At 40.1% G+C, this 20,932-nt stretch overlaps 1 protein-coding gene across 3 annotated transcripts in view; it reads left to right on the top strand.

Annotated features, from left to right (window-relative positions):
• The window catches only part of LOC126363034 (uncharacterized), a 135,641-nt gene that overhangs the window by 25,415 nt on the left and 89,294 nt on the right, over window positions 1–20,932 (top strand). For all 3 annotated transcript variants that reach the window (XM_050007932.1, XM_050007933.1, XM_050007934.1), the window contains exon 3: window positions 6,082–6,162. In XM_050007932.1, the coding sequence (XP_049863889.1) occupies window positions 6,082–6,162 (81 nt within the window). The remainder of the gene's footprint in view (window positions 1–6,081; window positions 6,163–20,932) is intronic.

Below are 20,932 nucleotides of genomic sequence, written 5' to 3'. Positions count from 1 at the left end.
ATGCCCCTGCAGGTTCCGGGGATTAGAATAGGCCTGTGGTATTCCTGCCAGTCATAAGAGGCGACTAAAAGGAGTTTCAAACATTCGGCCTATATGTGATGGTCCCCTCTCGCGTTCGCAGGGTGAGCCAATTGGAGAAGAACGCCTTACATGGTGCATTTTGTCCATTGTGCATTGAGACCCCTAGCCAGCTTTATCGTTGTCGTGTTGTCGCCCCACTCATTCTCCATCTCTTGGGCGAGGATGCATTCCTGAGCGCAATTTCCACTATGCACTGTGCAGTGTTGCTTTTTGCAGAGGTGACGACCGTGGACTTTATTGCACATAATATCCATCACGGTAGCCAGTCCGCTATGGTGGGGCCGCCATGTACCCTGTTGGTTGTAGACCTCTGACAACACAGGGATCGCTCTACTGATGCCTGCGCCGTTAACTCCCCACGTATGCCAAGGAGTAGATGCCTATCTCCCTGGGGCATCAGGACTCCCGGCAATGGCCATCCTGCCAGGTGGCCCTTGCTGTGGCTGTGTGGTGCCCGTGGGGAGGGCCCTTGGTCGGAATGGGTGGCATATAGGGTGGATGACACGTATTGAAGCGTGGCACATCTTCTCTTGCTGGTGGCCAGCCACCAGCAGTCTCTAAGCGTTCTAGGGCTCACTTTAAAGCTAACGTGTATGACCCCAAATCGTTCCCCTCCCTGGCCACACCATGGGAGGAATGAAAGGCTATGAATGACAGCGAAACGTATTTTCTTTTCTAAATTTGCATCTGTTTAAGAATGTATGACAATGCTTGCGTTGCGTGATGAAGACTTGTGTGACAGAATTTGGTCGACAGCAGATGATGCGGCTGTGTTGTGAGATGCGGGGAGTGGTGGTGCAAGGTGCGGCGATCAGCTGTTGGTGTTAGCAGTGGCACGCTGTGGTGTACTACCTCTCCCACCAGAGCGTATAAGTGTGGGTTCCGGAAGGGGCGATGCACAGATCACAAGGGAGGGGGAAGAGGGTTGACACTTTCAAATCACTTCACACGCATAATTTGTTTCTTACACGTAAAAAAAAGGGCCATGCCTTTTCTTTTGGGTGTACTTTACTTATTTACTATTGCTTTCTACTCACTACTATTTACTACCGGACTACTACAGTATGGGGGCAGCAAGGAACACACTTGCTCCCGTTTGACAACTTAAGCATGGTATTCCCCATGAGGCTGCTGTTCAGGGACAGCAGGAGGTGGTGACTGAAGTTGTGCAAAAAGTCCTTTTCTAAATGCTACCCATAGTGATAAACCAATTAGGATAATTATGAAAGGGGTACATACAGAACTAGAAATAACTACATGACTGAGATACTGGTGGTGGTGCCACTTGATGATGTGCGCGGTGGCACGGTCTAGCATAATCTGCCCTAACTCTTTGTTTACCAGGTCAGTTAAAGACTGGACCAGCTGGGAATGTGAGTGATTGGGGAGAGATGGCCAATTTCAAGTGACAGTAGTACCATCGGTTGCTCTGGTAAATACTACAGGAGAGGAGGAAGTTGCGCATTATGGGTGTAAGAAAAGTGTGAAAACACTTCCTCGGTGGGAGTAGTGACATCACAGTGAGAGCTATTAAATAGTGAACCGCTACTGTTGAGTAGCACATGGTAGGACTGGGTTGCTCGAAAGTATTCATAACATACGATAGTGGCTGTTACTGGGTGGGGTACAGTATGGAAAATACTATTGCCTATAGCAACGAACTAATCTCGTTAGCTGCAGCTGGTAGTTATGTTATGAAAGGGAAGTATTACAGTGGATGAAAAAGTAGTAAGTAATTACCTGAGGCTGTAGTGGCAGGTGAAAAGTCGAAGGTTAACAGACTCGTGTGCACTATGTTACTCAACTATGACATAAATCATGTGAAAATTAGACTTAATTACGGCAGACAAGATAATGAATACAGAGAGAAGTAGGAGTGTTCGGGGCATGACTGGTTTATCGCAAGGCAACAGCTGTGCCAGTCCATGTGTTTGCACCATGCTCTGCTTATAGAAAGCGTTCAGTGGTAACATAACATAGAATTTAAACGAGTGCAAAACTTTGTATCAATTGAAAACTTGCTGCATGGTAAAATGAATCATGGCTAACGGTTCTGCTCTGACCTTTGGGGTGGCAGCATAAAACAGACTATTTAACATCACTTACCACAACACACACAGGAACTCTTGCCTGTTCACAAATAACCTCAATAAAACAACATATTACATATCCTCATATCAACAAAACTTTGCTGCCCTCTGGAGTATAACAGTTGGAAGTCATCTATCCTCTCTTATCAACTTACAGGGGTAGAACAGATCAATTCTCTTTCGTAGCTTTGTGCTTTGAGTTAACCAGTCAAGGAACTATCGCTTACGAAAAACGGAAGGCATGGACAGAAAAGAATAAATAGTCAGGAAAGATTCCAAAGACCTGCAGGTGTATCAGTAGCAACGAGGTAGCGAGCGAATGAGGGGGCTGTGCTGGAAAGAGGCTTACTCGTCATCTTGATCGGCATTTGTGCAAAAATGTGGGGTTGCAATAATCAATGCCTGCACTTGATGCGTAGGTGTATTTCACAGTATTTAGTGGTTTTCTAAGTGATTTGCTGAATTGGAAGCTTTAGTAATGGATGTTGTGGCTTAGGAGGAAAAGGGATTTGACCAACGGGAAAAATCATGTTGCGTTAATGCAGAGTTTTTCTGGGCATAATCGTGGACAGCAGTCCACGATCACAACGCCAGGGTAGCGTGATGTATGGGCCATTTATGCTGAGTGGCCCACCCATGGCGAACTGGAAGGGTGCTGATGTTAAAGAATAACAAATTGGATATAATCGGGAACAAGTTCAAGTAACAGGTTTCAGAATAAGAATGATTCAGCGGTGATATATCCACTAGTCAGAGGGTTTTTCTTCCCCCTCCCTCTTGGGGGGGAGGGGGGGGGGCAATATGTCTCAGTAGCATTGGCTACTGTCCAGGATGCAGACTAAGTCGAGCCTCGTGAAATGTCAATGAAGTATAGATCAAAGAGATAGGTAGCCGATCAGTTTATGAAAGTGAAAACTGAAAGAATAAACCAGTCAGCTGAGCACTCTGTGGGCACTAATCACATCATGGAAGGCACACGGGCCTGGAAGAGGGAGGTACAAAGTAATGGTTGAGGTTGGAACGAATAGACAAGCGACTGAGAGCAATTGTAGTAACCCAGTGCAATGCATGGTCAAGGAAGACATGGGGCGATTACATCTCGAACTACTGTGACATTGTACCATAAAACTTTTCCTCATTAGGGTGAAAATCTCGTGCTAACTATATTTCTAACAAGATGACGCGTTACTGCGCTTGGGAGATGACGTCACGTCCTGGGTGCTAATCAACAACTATCTAGTGCTTATTTCAGTAGGTGCTTCAGTCTCGTTACATCATGGGTGTGTTTGTTTGAATAAACAAAAAGGTGTCTAACACTCTCTGAATGCACGGGAGCCCACTGTATCCAAATAGTAGCAGTGTCGATTTCCGTGCTTGCTCGTAACATCTTTACTTCATCAATAAATTACTTCATAAGAAGTAGGGTGAACAACAACAAAACCTGTATTTGTCTGGGTGATCTCTTAAATGTGCAACACACACATGGAGTGCTAACTACTATTCTTCTTTTACTTGGGTGAAACTTAATTACTTCTGTCCTGCCACAAAATCTATCTCACTTACCTCTCTACAGCGAGAGGGTAGCGCACTTCTTCTCAACTTCAGGGGCGCATTCAATTCTTCTCTATTGGGTATTTTATATAACTCGGGTGCTTCACTCTCCTCTGAACACACCAATCCAGCTCTGGGCACAAACGTGGTGCATAATAGGATTCAAGAATCACTAACTCATAAAGTCGTGTATCACGACTGAAGGGGAATATAATGTAATGGGAATGTTGCTGCAGTGCAACATATCTAAAATCCAGGGCTATGGTGGGCCTTTACCTTCTGGAGTCATAAATATAAAATACAAGTGCATATTATACAACACTAATGGCATAAATTATAAAAATACATACATGAAATAACGTATATGATATAGCAATGGTGTCAAATGATTGTCAAATGCTTAAACCTAACAAAACCACAAGGGGAGAAAAATGCAAGTTATTTGGTACCAATTATTAAAGAGCTATCAACTGGTAACGCACAGTGGGTCGGACATCACTCAACGCCTCTAATCATACAAAAGGCGCCTAACACTGAGTGGTAAAATAATTTATCAAACTCGGCACTTGTAGGTTGGTAGTGTTATAAAACTGGCGAGAGGCAGAAGCGGACAGAGGCAGGTTTCAAGTTAGTGCTGAGATTGCAGAGCAGCAGTGCGACGAGTGGAGCACTGAGAGAGCGGAAGAGCTGTGCGGCGTGTGTAACGCTGAGCTAGCTGGGCAGCAGCGCATGTTTTGAGTGAGCAATGCGTTGGAACGAACCATTCACAAAACGCAGTCCACTTAAAGTAGTAGTATTAGAGTGGGTTTAGTACTTGTTGTAAAGAGTATTCTAACTCCATTCACGAATGAATTGATAAGTATGAGTTAATGGGCCGTGATGGGCACATAAAGGTGAAGCCATTTACGAATTTGGAAAAGGACCAGGTGGCCGGTTATTAATGTGTGTCAAACTAGACAGGAGGTGGTAGGGTGGTACTATACTTCAAGGGAGGCTCGGAAATGCAAATCGCCACCAAACTAAATGGCCGTGTGTTTCGTTATTGTGATGCTTTTCCGTTTCGCATTCCATCAGCTGGAAGTAATTCCCCTCGGAGTTACAGTCTGATCAGTGTACACGTTAAGGGCTTAGGTGTGCAAATAAATTTATGGGTGGGTTTCCAAGTGATTGAAGTGACCCAGGCATTGAGACGGAAGGCTGTAAGAAATCACAGTTAAAATAGGTATTGTGTAAAAAATATGGGACCTTTCTTTGTTAAGTTGCTATTCATGGATTGATAGTGAAGGTAGTTCTAATAAGCGCATGATCCCTTTAACAGCGGCAGGCAGCAGCAAGTACGGCGCGCGGAGAGAGGAAGGAAGCGGGGAGGGGTCGCAGGCAGTGACAGCTGACGCGGCTAGTGAGACGGCGCAGGTTGGGGAGGGACCCGGGGGGGTGGGGGTAACTGCAGTGTCAGGTGATTGAAATGACTCTGCCCACACAAAAAGGCGACCGTATGTGCAACTTCTGGTTGACAGCTGACTCTGACAGGCAGAGCGCACGTGTTTGCAACTTCACGATATCAGGGTTCAAATGGGAAAATTACTTAATGCAATCACTTCTTCATGCAATATTCTTATTTAGTGTTAATTGTATTGGTACTGATCATAGAGCTGCTGTCCGACCACTAAGTGTGTCATAACACATAAATAAAAATAACATAAGTAAAATACTGGTTAGAACTACGAATTAATTAGGCCAGCACACCATTGCAGAACAGGCTGGGTGGGTAGAGTTCTGTTAATCTCCTTCAGAGAGGGAGGCCAGGGTGACATCATAGTTATCATAGCATGGGAGCATAAAATACATATTGTATGTGTAGAATGTTCATCTGCAAAGGAAAATAATAAGATGGTTACTTGAGTCTTGTTACTTTTTCTTTTGACTGATGTAACTGTAAGTAAGTAGTAGTATCTGGATGTTTAGTCCCTGGATCTAAGGGCATATGGGTGTTTAGATCTCAGAACGTATCTAGGTTGAGCTGGGGGGTGATGGAACTTTCCGTTTTCTCCACTTCACAGGGCAAACAAAACCTGCTGGAGGTCTGACACTTGCCTTAGAAGGTGTGTGTGGGGCGGGGGGGGGGGGGGGGGGGGGGGGGGGGAGGCAGCATAGTTTCTGAATAGCATTTTATCCTATCAAAATGGACGATCACTTTGTGGTTGGGCAGTTGTAATTCTGCATTAACAGGAGAGGTGAGCCAAATAATTGAATATGGTCTGTCATACGGGGGGGGGGGGGGGGGGGGTCTTTAACGTAACTCGTTTTAGTTTTTTGAATGTGTTAACTGTTTCTTACAATGAATTTTTTTTTTATACAGGCTTGGAAAAAATCCAGACTGTTCAAATGTGGATCCATTGGAAGTACTTAAAGGTATTGCATCATGGCCAAAAAAGATGAGGTAAGAAAACTGCCATCAAATGGTTATAGCAGAAGTTATGACAATTTATCCTGTGAACAACTGACCAAAATATCATTACTGCCAAGAAAAGTGAAAAGATACTCTTTAAATTTTCTCAGTTTGATATCACAATGATAAAATGATGACTCAGTTGTAATGGATGTGTCTCACACTCCGATGGTGGTGATTGAGGCTTCTTATGGTTTTGCAGTATCTTCGTAGTTAAAAGACAGAATTTTCTCAAAGTGATCGTTATTGGTACAATTATCAGAGTGACCATGGCTGATACATTCCTATATGCACCCTAAAAATATTCTGTTCATTTTCTGTTTTTCAGTCAAGTTTCTTTTAACGTTAATATAATGTTGCCTCAACCCCTGCTTCATCCAGTGTTTAGCTCAGTAGAGGACTTCGTATTATTAGCCAGAGGTATTTTCTTCCAGAAGCTGACATTTATTTTATTTATTATTATTTTTATTATCTCAGACATTCACTTCTTTTTTTGAATGTCTTTTGGTGTTCTCTCCGACATTCTTTTATTTTAAATAAGTTTTTTGTTGTCGCCCAAGATTAGTTTGATGCAGCTCATTGTGCTAGTCTATCCTGTGCAGGCCTCTTCAGCTCTGCGTAACTGTTGCAACATATATCCATTTAAAAATGCTTACTGTATTCAAGCCTAGGTCTCCCTTTACAATTTTTATCGCCATACTCTCTTCCATTACCAAACTGACGATTCCTTGATTCCTCAGAATCTGTCCTAGTCAAGTTGTACCATAAATTTCATTTTTTTCTCCATTTCATTATCTCATTTGATATTCAATCTACCGATCTAATTTTCTTAAAGACTTCATTTTCACCACTGACTGTATGTTTATTAAAAATTTACTATTGCAATTTCGACATTGTGGCCATTTTCAAATGGGTAACAGGTGCTGCAAGTACAGGAGTAGTCATTAGTAAAAGCAATACAAATGATATGAGCCTCTTAGTGCTCATGTCAGCCTTAGTCACAGACTCCATCGTTTTACAACTAAGGCTGACATGATCACTAGGGGCTCACATCATTTTTTATTGCTTTTGCTGATGACTACTGCTATGCTTGCAACATTTGTTACCTACTTGAAAATGGCCACAACGTCGAAATTGCAACAGGAATTTTGAATAAATGTACAGTCAGTGGCGAAACTGAAGTCTTTTAAAGAAAAAAAATTTGAGATTATGAGCTCACAACATACACAGTTTTGTACCCATCTGATCTTCAGCAGTCTTCTTTAGCCCCGAAAGATATTATTGTGTAATCAGGGTTGCATTCAGTTTCATATCATCATGGCTGACTTTAAAACAGTTCATACATTTTGATGACAGCTTATTAAAAAAGTAATACACTGTGTGGTTTTAAATTCTTCATTATTTCCATTGTAGCACATTGTGATATATCGCTAAGTCAACTGAAGAGCTGTTCATCAGACCAAATTAGTTACCTTCAGGCACAACTCAATTATATCATGACATTTGGAATTCCCTTAAGCTATTTTGGCTATTCCATGGATTTATCCTCTAGATTTTGTTACAAATTGAGTTCATGGTTTTTTGTAGAACGTTGTATTTTATTAATTCTGTTTTCATTTGAAGATGGAACAGTAGCTGAAAGGAACTCTCTCTCTCTCTCTCTCTCTCTCTCTCTCTCTCTCTCTCTCTCTCTCTCTCTCTCTCTCTCTCTCTAAGTAGCTCCTCAATTGACCTCGAAGGGCTGAGTGCACCCTGCTAGCACTTATTTTCGGTGATCTGACAGGAACTGACATTATCACTGTGGGAAAGCCACTGGCAGTTTAGGGATACTGAAAACCTAAATTTGACTTCAGCATGTCACAAACACGAGTCTAGAATTTTAAACACTACTCCAACTCTCCTGGTATGGATGCTTAGTTATACACATGACTGGAGTTGTAAGAAATACTCGGGCTGCAAAATTTCTTGTCTGCTCCAGCTTCATGAGTATGTGCTAAGTTATTCTGCACATTCACCCAGCAATGAGACAAGTCTAGAGTATTGAGGTCTTTCTACTATGCTTAGAAATTCAGGGGAAGATGGTTTCATTCTGCAGCACATGAGGACAGGTAAAAATTGTAACTCTACAGCTACCAGAGGTCAAGTGCACAACCTGTTAAATGGCTCACCTAGATGGGGGTTTTGTTGCACATCATTGCATTATGCCCTCTCATAACCGAATAATGATTATTAAGGTGGCCTAAGATATCAATCAGACACTGATATATAAGACATGAGTAAGTAATAAAATAGGAATTTAAAGCTATGGTCTATGCGGTATTAATGTATGTTTAGCACACGTTTGAATTATACTGTTGCTTTATTCACAAAAGACAACTTTGATATGAATGATGGTTACAAATACTATACACAACGGTGAAACAGAATCTGAAATAATTCTAGCAGAGCAGCTGAAAGCAAGTAAACAGTTCTGCAAGTTGCACAAAGTCCACACTTCAAAGTCTCAGACTGCAAACTGCCACACCAAAGACTTGACTTCCAAATAATACTATAGGTTACAGTAATATTCCTACCTTATAACTCAAGCACATGCATCCCACAGGCTGTTGTAGCCCACCTTACCTGCACATCTCCCACCAGTCTCTGCCTTGCATGTTCTGTCCCAAGTTTTATTACATGACACACTACTCTATTCAAATTAATATCCATATAGTGATCATCCCCCCATGAACCACAGACCTTGCCGTTGGTTTGGAGGCTTGCGTGCCTCAAGCACATGCATCCACAGGCTGTTGTGGGGTATTATTCAGATAGTGAAAGGAGACAAAAATTTAATAGACATGGGTGACTGGAATTCGATAGTAGGAAAAGGAAGAGAAGGAAACGTAGTAGGTGAATATGGATTGGGGGTAAGAAATGAAAGAGGAAGCCGCCTGGTGGAATTTTGCACAGAGCACAACTTAATCATAGCTAACACTTGGTTCAAGAATCATAAAAGAAGATTGTATACGTGGAAGAAGCCTGGAGAGACAGACAGGTTTCAGATAGATTATGTAATGGTAAGACAGAGATTTAAGAACCAGGTTTTAAATTGTAAGACATTTCCAGGGGCAGATGTGGACTCTGACCACAATCTATTGGTTATGAACTGTAGATTAAAACTGAAGAAACTGCAAAAAGGTGGGAAATTAAGGAGATGGGACCTGGATAAACTGAAAGAACCAGAGGTTGTACAGAGTTTCAGGGAGAGCATAAGGGAACAATTGACAGGAATGGGGGAAAGAAATACAGTAGAAGAAGAATGGGTAGCTTTTAAGGATGAAGTAGTGAAGGCAGCAGAGGATCAAGTAGGTAAAAAGATGAGGGCTAGTAGAAATCCTTGGGTGGCAGAAGAAATATTGAATTTAATTGACGAAAGGAGAAAATATAAAAATGCAGTAAATGAAGCAGGAAAAAAGGAATACAAACATCTCAAAAATGAGATCGACAGGAAGTGCAAAATGGCTAAGCAGGCATGGCTAGAGGACAAATGTTAGGATGTAGAGGCTTATCTCACTAGGGGTAAGATAGATACTGGCTACAGGAAAATTAAAGAGACTTTTGGAGAAAAGAGAACCACTTGTATGAATATCAAGAGCTCAGATGGAAACACAGTAGTAAGCAAAGAAGGGAAAACAGAAAGGTGGAAGGAGTATATAGAGGGTCTATACAAGGGCGATGTACTTGAGGGCAATGTTATAGAAATGGAAGAGGATGTAGATGAAATGGGAGATATGATACTGCGTGCAGAGTTTGATAGAGCATTGAAAGACCTAAGTCGAAACAAAGCCTCGGGAGTACACAACATTCCATTAGAACTAGTGACAGCCTTGGGAGAGCCAGTCCTGACAAAACTCTACCATCTGGTGAGCAAAATGTATGAGACAGGCGAAATACCCTCAGACTTCAAGAAGAATATAATAATTACAATCCCAAAGAAAGCAGGTGTTGACAGATATGAAAATTACCAAACTATCAGTTTAATAAGTCACGGCTGCAAAATACTAATGCGAATTCTTTACAGACAAATGGAAAAACTGGTAGAAGCCAACCTTGGGGAACCTCAGTTTGGATTCCGTAGAAATATGGGAACATGTGAGGCAATACTGACCCTACGACTTATTTTAGAAGCTAGATTAAGAAAAGGCAAACCTACGTTTCTAGCATTTGTAGGCTTAGAGAAAGCTTTCGACAATGTTGACTGCAATACTCTCTTTCAAATTATGAAGGTGGCAGGGATAAAATACAGGGAGCAAAAGGCTATTTACAATTTGTACAGAAACCAGATGGCAGTTATTAGAGTCGAGGGACATGAAAGGGAAGCAGTGGTTGAGAAGGGAGTGAGACAGGTTTGTAGCCTCTCGCCGATGTTGTTCAATCTGTGTATTGAGCAAGCAGTAAAGGAAACAAAAGAAAAATTCGGAGTAGGTATTAAAATCCATGGAGAAGAAATAAAAATTTGAGGTTTGCCAATGACATTGTTATTCTGTCACAGACAGCAAAGGACTTGGAAAAGCAGTTGAACGGAATGGACAGTCTCTTGAAAGGAGGATATAAGACGAACATCAACAAAAGCAAAACGAGGATAATGGAATGTAGTCGAATTCAGTCTGGTGATGCTGAGGGAATTAGATTAGGAAATGAGACACTTAAAGTAGTAAAGGAGTTTTGCTATTTGAGAAGCAAAATAACATGATGGTCAAAGTAGAGAGGATATAAAATGTAGACTGGCAATGGCAAGGAAAGCGTTTGTGAAGAAGAGAAATTTGTTAACATCGAGCATAGATTTAAGTGTCAGGAAGTCGTTTCTGAAAGTATTTGTATGGAGTGTAGCCATGTATGGAAGTGAAACATGGATGATGAATAGTTTGGACAAGAAGAGAATAGAAGCTTTCGAAATGTGGTACTACAGAAGAATGCTAAAGATTAGATGGGTAGATCACATAACTAATGAGGAGGTACTGAATAGGATTGGGTAGAAGAGGAGTTTGTGGCACAACTTGACTAGAAGAAGGGATCCGTCGGTAGGACATGTTCTGAGGCATCAAGGGATCACCAATTTAGTATTGGAGGGCAGCATGGAGGGTAAAAATCGTAGAGGGAGACCAAGCGATGAATACACTAAGCAGATTCAGAAGGATGTAGGGTGCAGTAGGTACTGGGAGTTGAAGAAGCTTGCACAGGATAGAGTGGCATGGAGAGCTGCATCAAACCAGTCTCAGGACTGAAGACCACAACAAAAACATAGTGATCATACATATTTACAACCATTTTTTTTTATAATTTTCAAGTATTTGAACTGAATACATTACACAATTCTATACACTACTATTATAATTATCATGCACTATTATATTTTTTTGTCACTGTTATTTCTTTTAAACACATTGCAGAAACTAGAATAGCAATTGCTTGTCAAAACAACTGCTTTATTTTCGTATTGGCTTTTTAGGCTGTTCCCATGTGTACAGAAAAGTAATGAATTAAGGATGGGTCCACCTTTCTGCAAGTACACAGATTACTGTTTTGTTTTAACATCCAAACATGTTGCACCACCATTGTGGAATCCTCAGTGTTTTATTTTTTTAATACATACAAGTACATAATGCAAATTATTTTGTAATCTAAACATAATCTGTATTTATGTATTTCAGAAAAATAAAAAAAAGACACATTGAGGATGCCACAACTATGGTGAAACATGTTTGGTTGTTAAAACAAAACAATATTTTGTGTACCTTTAAAACTACTCCTTCATTCACTGCAAATGCAGTAATCCTTTATTCATTGACTAGTTTATTCTTTCTTGCCTGTTTCACATTAAGTTATTCAAATTTCTCTAAGATTATTAATATGTACATATAAATAAACATAGGAAACTGAATATCTTTACAGTCAGTTCAAATTACCCACACATAAGTTTAATGTCTTTATATGTTTGCGGCTAACTCCGTTTTAGACATACAGTTCCACCCCTACCCCTGTTTGCCGCACCAACCTGAGTTCCACGGCAGATGACAATACCATAGCCATCAAATCAGTCATAATATAACCACTTGTAATCTTATATTAAAAACAAAGATTCCAAGACTTACCAAGCGGGAAAGCGCCGGCAGACAGGCACATGAACAAAACACACAAACACACACACAGAATTACGAACTTTCGCAACTGGCAGTTGCTTCGTCAGGAAAGAGGGAAGGAGAGGGAAAAATGAAAGGATGTGGGTTTTAAGGGAGAGGGTAAGGAGTCATTCCAATCCCGGGAGCGGAAAGAATTCCCTTAGGGGAAAAAAAGGACAGGTGTACACTCGCACACACACACACACACTCGCGCACACACACACACACACACACACACACACCCATCCGCACATACACAGACGCAAGCAGACATATGTCTGCTTGTGTCTGTGTATGTGCGGATGGATATGTGTGTGTGTGTGTGTGTGTGCGCGAGTGTACACCTGTCCTTTTTTTCCCCTAAGGGAAGTCTTTCCGCTCCCGGGATTGGAATGACTCCTTACCCTCTCCCTTAAAACCCACATCCTTTCATTTTTCCCTCTCCTTCCCTCTTTCCTGACGAAGCAACTGCCAGTTGCGAAAGCTCGTAATTCTGTGTGTGTGTTTGTGTGTTTTGTTCATGTGCCTGTCTGCCGGCGCTTTCCCGCTTGGTAAGTCTTGGAATCTTTGTTTTTAATATATTTTTCCCATGTGGAAGTTTCTTTCTATTTTATTTACACTTGTAATCTTACATATACCCACTTTGTGGAGAAATTACGTTTGTAATGGCTACATGAAGTAGCACCAAACACTGCCTCAATTTTGTTTCTGGAAATAACAGATAATTATTAGAACATAACACCTCTGCTTGAATCAGTTATGTGACATAACATAAACAACACACTTATAAACAATTATATTCAGATCAAGTCATTCAGTTATGTCTAATATAATTACTAGTTCACTTGCCCCTTTTGAACACTTCTCTCACATCGCACCAACACTAATTTTGCAGCAACTCTATGTTGCCAGCGGTCACTGCAGGTCGAGACTGTCAGTTCTTGCTTTAGTTCTCTGCAGATTGTCTTCCACCTACTTGTGCTCACAGGCAGTATTGTTGTTTTTCTACTGCCTGCCAAACCATCTGACAACATGACAATCTTCCTAAATCAGTGATAGCTCAGGTAGGTAGACCCATGACCAAATGGTGATCAAGATGCAGTATAACCTCACTTTAATGTTCCTGGTATTAACGTTTTCCCACCATTTATGACATTTTGTATTGCTTCTGCCCAATTTCCTAAGTCCACAATGGTAATTCACACCCAATTTTGTGTCAACATATTCATAATTTTCCCACAATTTATGCTTTAAGAAAAAATGGCTGTGGAGAAAAAACTGACATAAAATGACACTGGTGTGATGTTGGGTGTCTCATAGTGGTTACAAACATTACATGGTTAAGTTTCGTGACACTAGGGTGCTCTACTCAGCAGATTTGAACTGATAAATGTGTAAAAGTTAGAAAAATTTGTGGAGTATCTCCTGCCACTGCCAAGTTCTATCCGGCATTGTGGATGATGGGAGTAACTAGGTTTGTTCAAATAAAGATATCATGACTCATCACAACCATTTCCAAACTGTCTCTACTGCACATGCACAGTTTCATGACTGTTGTGATTGTCGTGACACCTTTGTCAAACCATATTTAGCGTGTTTCGTCGTTTAGCCACTTGTAGTGCTGGTTGATACCTTCACTCACTTAGCATTGGTCAAATGTTTTTGGATAAACAGTGCCAATTACGTATTTTTTCATGCTGAGCAAAACTTATCAGATAATCTATCCTCATTGTCAAGTGCAGAGTATTTGTGTGTGTGTGTGTGTGTGTGTGTGTGTGTGTGTGTGTGTGTGTGTGTGTCCGGAACAGTACGTATGAAAATACCACACAAAATACTTATGTAGATATTTGTATCTGACAACGAAAAAAAAAAAATATTCGAAACACATCGTGCTAATCATGAAAAAATACATAACTAATACAGTGTTTCAGTATTTAAATAATGAATGGCAGCTGCATGTTTTCCAGAAACATTAATTACGATGCATGAAATTGAGTAGGATGTTTCTACCTCCCAGATAGTTATCAGTTCCAGTTACAACAGCGGTTTTTATTAGATAATAAACGAGTCCCCGACAATTGTTTTGATCCCGTTATTTACATATCTCATAAATAAAGTACAAAAACACAAGGGGGTCTCCTATACATAACTTTTACAATTTAAAATGGTTTTTCCCACATTTTACACCATTTTATTTGAAGTCCTTGGAAAGTGTAAAAGCGGGGCTTCACTGTATATCAGCCCATCCCTGGATCATCATGTGGCTCGTATGCACTGCTTTTAAGCAAGGCTTATTCAGGTAACAATAAAAAAAATCAATAGTATATAAATGCAAACATCTTCATATCTCTATTATTTTCCCATCACTTCAATGCTCCACATGACTAATCCCTGCAACAATCCTACCCCCAAGCACCAGTTTTAATTCCAGGTGTTGTAGACACATTGACAAATTTAATAAAATCCTAAGATTAACTTTTTTTAAGTGGCTGTTTTCTTAAACAAACAACCTGCAGATTTCCTCCGTGCCTCTGTATTCACTTTCCACACTCCTTTATGTAGAATTTTTGACATTATACTAATTAGGTTTCATTTTCCATATGGACAAGACTTCTGACATCTTCATATCATCTGTGCATATTTTTATCACTCAACACACATGCATTGTAATTGAAGAAAGCAGTTAGAAGAACCTCCATGTGTGATCGAACTGTTCAAATTTTTTTTTTTTTTTTTTCAGTCTTGGTTCTTGAGACAGTTTTCATTGGGACAATTGGGCCTTGGTTTTGACATCATACACATATACCCATCTTTTGTCACCTCTGTTATAACCATCTTTAGAAGTTGTGGGTCTCACTGGAGTAACAAGAATTTCTAATGTCAGATTGTCTCCACATTTTGTCAGTTACATGAAGGTAATTAAAGGACTAAATAACAGAAAAATTACAAGGTGTACAGCTTTGCTTCCACCATTTTCCCCCACCATTTGAGGCTTTAATGAAACAAATTAGTTTTACATGTATCATTCAAAGTATTTTCCATCGCTGGCCACTACTTTCTCCCATCTTTTTGGCAGTGTACAAATCCCACATATAAAAAATTATTCATCTTTTGAAGCGTTACACGAATCGATCTAATCTGTGACTTCTTCATGAGATCAGAAGTGTTGGTCATCCAGGCCATGCGCCATTGATCTAAACAAGTGATAGTCAGAGGGAGCAATGTCTGGAGAATACGGTCGGTAGGGTAGGACTTCAATAAAGGATCCTTCTTTCTATGTATTCGCAATACATTACATTTGTCTATGTTAAGGGTCAGTTGCCACTCCCTGCACCAAGTGCCTATCCGTTGCAGATCTTCCTGCATTTCGCTGCAATTTTCTAATGCTGCAACTACTCTGTATACTACAGCATCATCTGCGAAAAGCCGCGTGGAACTTCCGACACTATCTACTAGGTTATTTATATATATTGTGGAAAGCAATGGTCCCATAACCCTCCCGTGTGGCACACCAGAGGTTACTTTAACGTCTGTAGATGTCTCTCCATTGATAACAACATGCTGTGATCTCTTTGCTAAAAATTCTTCAATCCAGCCACACAGCTGGTCTGATATTCCGTAGGCTCTTATTTTGTTTATCAGGCGACAGTGCGGAACTGTATCGAACGCCTTCTGGAAGTAAAGAAAAATAGCATCTATCTGGGAGCCTGTATCTAATATTTTCTGGGTCTCATGAACAAATAAAGCGAGTTGGGTCTCACACGATCGCTGTTTCCGGAATCCATGTTGATTCCTACAGAGTAGATTCTGGGTTTCCAAAAACGACATGATACTCGAGCAAAAAACATGTTCTAAAATTCTACAACAGATTGACGTCAGAGATATAGGTCTATAGTTTTGCGCATCTGCTCGACGACCCTTCTTGAAGACTGGGACTACCTGTGCTCTTTTCCAAACATTTGGAACCTTCCATTCCTCTAAAGACTTGCGGTACACGGCTGTTAGAAGGGGGGCAAGTTCTTTCGCGTACTCTGTGTAGAATCGAATTGGTATCCCGTCAGGTCCAGTGGACTTTCCTCTGTTCAGTGATTCCAGTTGCTTTTCTATTCCTTGGACACTATTTATTGCCGTCTCCCCGCATGCTGTTGCCTCACTGTTGAAATAGAGTCATGCATCGAGGATGAGTGGCTGGAAGTTATGGACAATAAACTGTGTGTCATAAAGACCACAACATGGCCGTGGAGTACCTCCTTCCAGGCATGCAGTCAGGGTGAGGTCCTCCTTACTTGTCTTCCCATAGGCCATTGCCTCATGATGCATGGCTTCTTGCTGTAGTGGGAGGACACTCCAATGTGTGATGCTTGTGGTGTACAGATCACTAGACTGCATTTTATTTTCAGATCATAGAGCAGCAGCTCATTTGCCGACAGATTTACCCTCTATTTTAGTTGAAAGTAAAATGAATACACTCCAGTTTCTAAAATTTTTGAATTCTTCGACTTGTTTCTTAAAATTTTAGGCAGACTTTCGTAATGTGTTCGCAGGGTGGCTGGCTCATCCAAGTTTTTCATGTCAGGCGGCCACATAATCCTGTGCACCTATTTTAGTATCTTTTACTTAACAGTTTTAGAACACCTGAACAATTTTAACGCTATCTTCCATGATGTGAGCCAACATGGTCGTGCAGATTATTTTGGGTAAGTGAGTGTATTTTTATCTCAGTTTGCTTTTTACCTCTTTTCGCATCTTGGCCATTTTGACAACATTCATTTTCAATAATTTTATAATGGTGCCGATAACCTCGTCGCTGACCACTCCTGATACACACACACACATTTCCCAGTGAGATAAACAATAGTGAACAGAGCAAACCTTAGCATAATAATAAATTGAATAAATTTCCCATGTCCAAAACTTTTAGCCATCTCTGTTCTGATTTTTTTATTTTGCTATACTTATTTATTCATTTAAGTATTTTTGTTTTAAGTTCATTATCTTCTACATTTAATTTGCTTTATTGTGTACAGTTAGGCCAGGAAGTCTGTGAAATGCTGCAAGCCATAAGGGCCTAAAGCACACTGTTATCAGTTTTGAGATTATAGTGTGTATGCATGCTCCTGACCTAGATCGATCTTTTGGTGAATCAAGTTCATCTATATCTGTAGCCCTACATCTACACCAATATAATTTAATGTGTACATCATGTACATAGTTGCAGTATTAGTGATAGTAGTAGTAGTAGTAGTAGTGCTTCATATTCAGAGATATAATTGACAGTTTTATCTGAACCACAAGCCACAGGCTGTGCTTGATGAAAATGATAATCAGGACCATGTGGTGTTGAAATAGGTCATATTTGTGTATATGGTACATTTAGTATTTGGTCTTTATGTTCCGATTCTGTTGTTGTTGTTGTGGTCTTCAGTCCTGAGACTGGTTTGATGCAGCTCTCCATGCTGCTCTATCCTGTGCAAGCTTCTTCATCTCCCAGTACCTACTGCAACCTACATCCTTCTGAATCTGCTTGGTATATTCATCTCTTGGTCTCCCTCTACGATTTTTACCCTCCACGCTGCCCTCCAATACTAAATTTGTGATCCCTTGATGCCTCAGAACATGTCCTACCAACCGATCCCTTCTTCTGGTCAAGTTGTGCCACAAACTTCTCTTCTCCCCAATCCTATTCAATACTTCCTCATTAGTTATGCGATCTACCCATCTAATCTTCAGCATTCTTCTGTAGCACCACATTTCGAAAGCTTCTATTCTCTTCTTGTCCAAACTATTTATCGTCCATGTTTCACTTCCACACATGGCCACACTCCACACAAATACTTTCAGAAAAGACTTCCTGACACTTAAATCTATACTCGATGTTAATAAATTTCTCTTCTTCAGAAACGCTTTCCTTGCCATTGCCAGTCTACATTTTAAATCCTCTCTACTTCGACCATCATCCGATTCTAGTTTCTCATTAATTACCTATCTTACAATTGCCAAAACTCGATATTGTTACTGGTATAGTCCGTATCGATTCAGGAAGGGTAGGAACAAATCTTACCTTCATAGTCTCGGATGTTATTGAATGTAGCGTATTTAAAATGAATGACTAAGTGAGGGACATATATTTTTTTGCTTTCTCCAAAAAAAATTCTGCTCCGAGATATAGCCCTTCAAAGATGATACTGTGCATACCATTTTGAAGACGCAGAGTTTGGAAAAAATTTTAAAATGCTGTATCTCTGGAACAGTTCTAGATATTTTGTTGCATTTTTTTTTATTTGAAAGATAATTGCTTTATGGTTACAAAGAAATCCTCCATTTGGACTTAATCTGTCAAAGTTCTTGTACCATAGTGTTCTGAACTTTTTTTTGTAATTTATGGAATTATTTTTTTCTTTTTTCTTCAAAAATGCCAATCCATAAAATTTTGATTTTATTTTTCTGTTGATTATTACCATATAGTTCTACATTCCCTGAAAAGAAGAGCTTCCACTTTTAGATTGAACAATTTTTATAAACAGTTGAAATTTTTGCCATACATAAAACATGTTTTATTACCACATTATCCCATAACACGCTCATAAAAATCAAAACCTAGCCTTATTGTAACTTAATTTTAGTTTCGAAAGATGAGTAAGAGACTCATTATTCAAGCATTTTAAATGGTTCCAAAATGTATGTGAAAGGTCCAAAGAATTAAAGGGTTCAATTTATACAACTCTGTTTTTTACTGAAAGTAGCCAATCAATGAACTAAAAATGTGTTCCACTGCTTGAATATCTTCCTGTGATAGAGTATGATGCCTTTCTGTTGAACCAATAGGAACTGGAGCTCTTACAGTCTTTAAAACATTGTGAACAGGAAATGAGCACTAAAGACATAGTTGCTGTCCTTTAGCTGCAAACCTATATCCTGTAGCTGGTCCATGTGGTAGCATAAAGTTCACTGCAATTTCATTTAATCATAACTAGTGTCTATAATCTCTGTAATCCACTAGTCACAGCCGTACATACATGCTACAAACACCCGCTTCTCAGATTGTGAATCTTAATGTTATCCTGCTGTTTCTGAGGTGTTCGCTGAACGAACGAAATTTCCTCTTTTTTGCGCTTTAAAGTGCGTGTAATATGAGTTTGCCCGTCACTTTGAGTCTAAAAATGTGTCTTCTAAATTCATTTTACAGGAGTAGTTTGTTTGGACCATTCTTCTTTTTTCTGTTCGTGGAATTCTTTGATTTCCTCTTTGGACAAAAGAATGAGGGTAGTGGGTGTGTAAGATTTCACGACCCTCGTAAAATCCTAAGCATCACAACTGTATTTGGTCGAGAAAGATTATGTTTTGTAGCATGGTGCTTCAGCAGGCTTCCTACACCATTACAAGGCCCCTTCCCGTGAGCAGTAGCACTGTATACCCTGTCAATTGCCACAAGTGACTTAACTCAGTTCAAACAGCTAGTAACAATTTTTAAAATGACTAGGAGCTCCATCAGAAATGATGATGATCTCCTGTGCCCCTGTTTGCAGTTGAAGAGTTTTGCACATTGCTAGCAAAGGATGTGCTGAGTCATGTTCTGTGTCATCACTTATAACTGAAACACATTTGGTCTTGTTTTGAAAATGTGTCACTCCTGTAAAAATTGAAATCTGGTCATTACTCCAGTGATATCCTTGTACTCTTGTGGGAGAATTACAGACTAGTTCTTCAGCCTGCACACACCCTTTCACTTCTGCAATGTGTTATTGCTGCAATTTCTTCAGACGCTGGTCTGTTACTGCGTTCACTGACAATTTACCAAGTTCATCAATGAAACTGTCAAAGGCAACAGTTTTCTTAAATAGTTCATTTTGCTACCGTGTCACATATGTAATTTCTGCAGAGTTATCTGCTACGTCTTCCAGGCCAAATGTTTGTATAGACTGTCCTCCCTTTGCACATTGCTAGCAAAGGATGTGCTGAGTCATGTTCTGTGTCATCACTTATAACTGAAACACCACATTCTTGAAACAAACAAATCTCTCACTTTACGTTACAGACTACTAATGACTTCACATGCCCAACCAAGGGGTGTCATATGTCACGTGCTCCAGTAAGTTCTTCAAAGTTACCACACAAAGTTCAAAATTCGTGCAGTACACACATAAACAGACATCTCTAGGTGGTGTGGAACTACCCTTAGGTGATAGTGCATAAAATTTTGGTCTTTCAGTATGTGAAGTTTTATTGTTGCTCTTATAAATTACAAAAGTTTAATGCTGCGAGTCATGTACCTCTTCCCTTTCACAACTTTTTGACCTTGAACTGTTGCAGTTATAGTACCTTTTTGGTTGGCACTCTGGCAAGAACAGTCGCATTTATCTTCCAGATAAAATGACTGCACTATTTGAACATGAGCTGCTTCTATAGGATGACCGTAATAGGGGTTTGGTCTTCCAAAGACTCCTTTTACAGACCTCACATTTCTTGGTTTGTCTACCATGTACTTACATACTGATGGAACATAGTTATATTAGTTCAAACTTGCACCTTGACACGAGGCACAGTATTCAACAGCTGATTTGATATTTGTGAAAAATTCCTGGCAAGAGGTGCAAGTGTGC

Source organism: Schistocerca gregaria, chromosome 1, assembly GCF_023897955.1.
Source record: "Schistocerca gregaria isolate iqSchGreg1 chromosome 1, iqSchGreg1.2, whole genome shotgun sequence".
Taxonomy (NCBI): Eukaryota; Metazoa; Arthropoda; class Insecta; order Orthoptera; family Acrididae; genus Schistocerca; species Schistocerca gregaria.
This window is presented reverse-complemented; position numbering and strand designations above follow the sequence as displayed.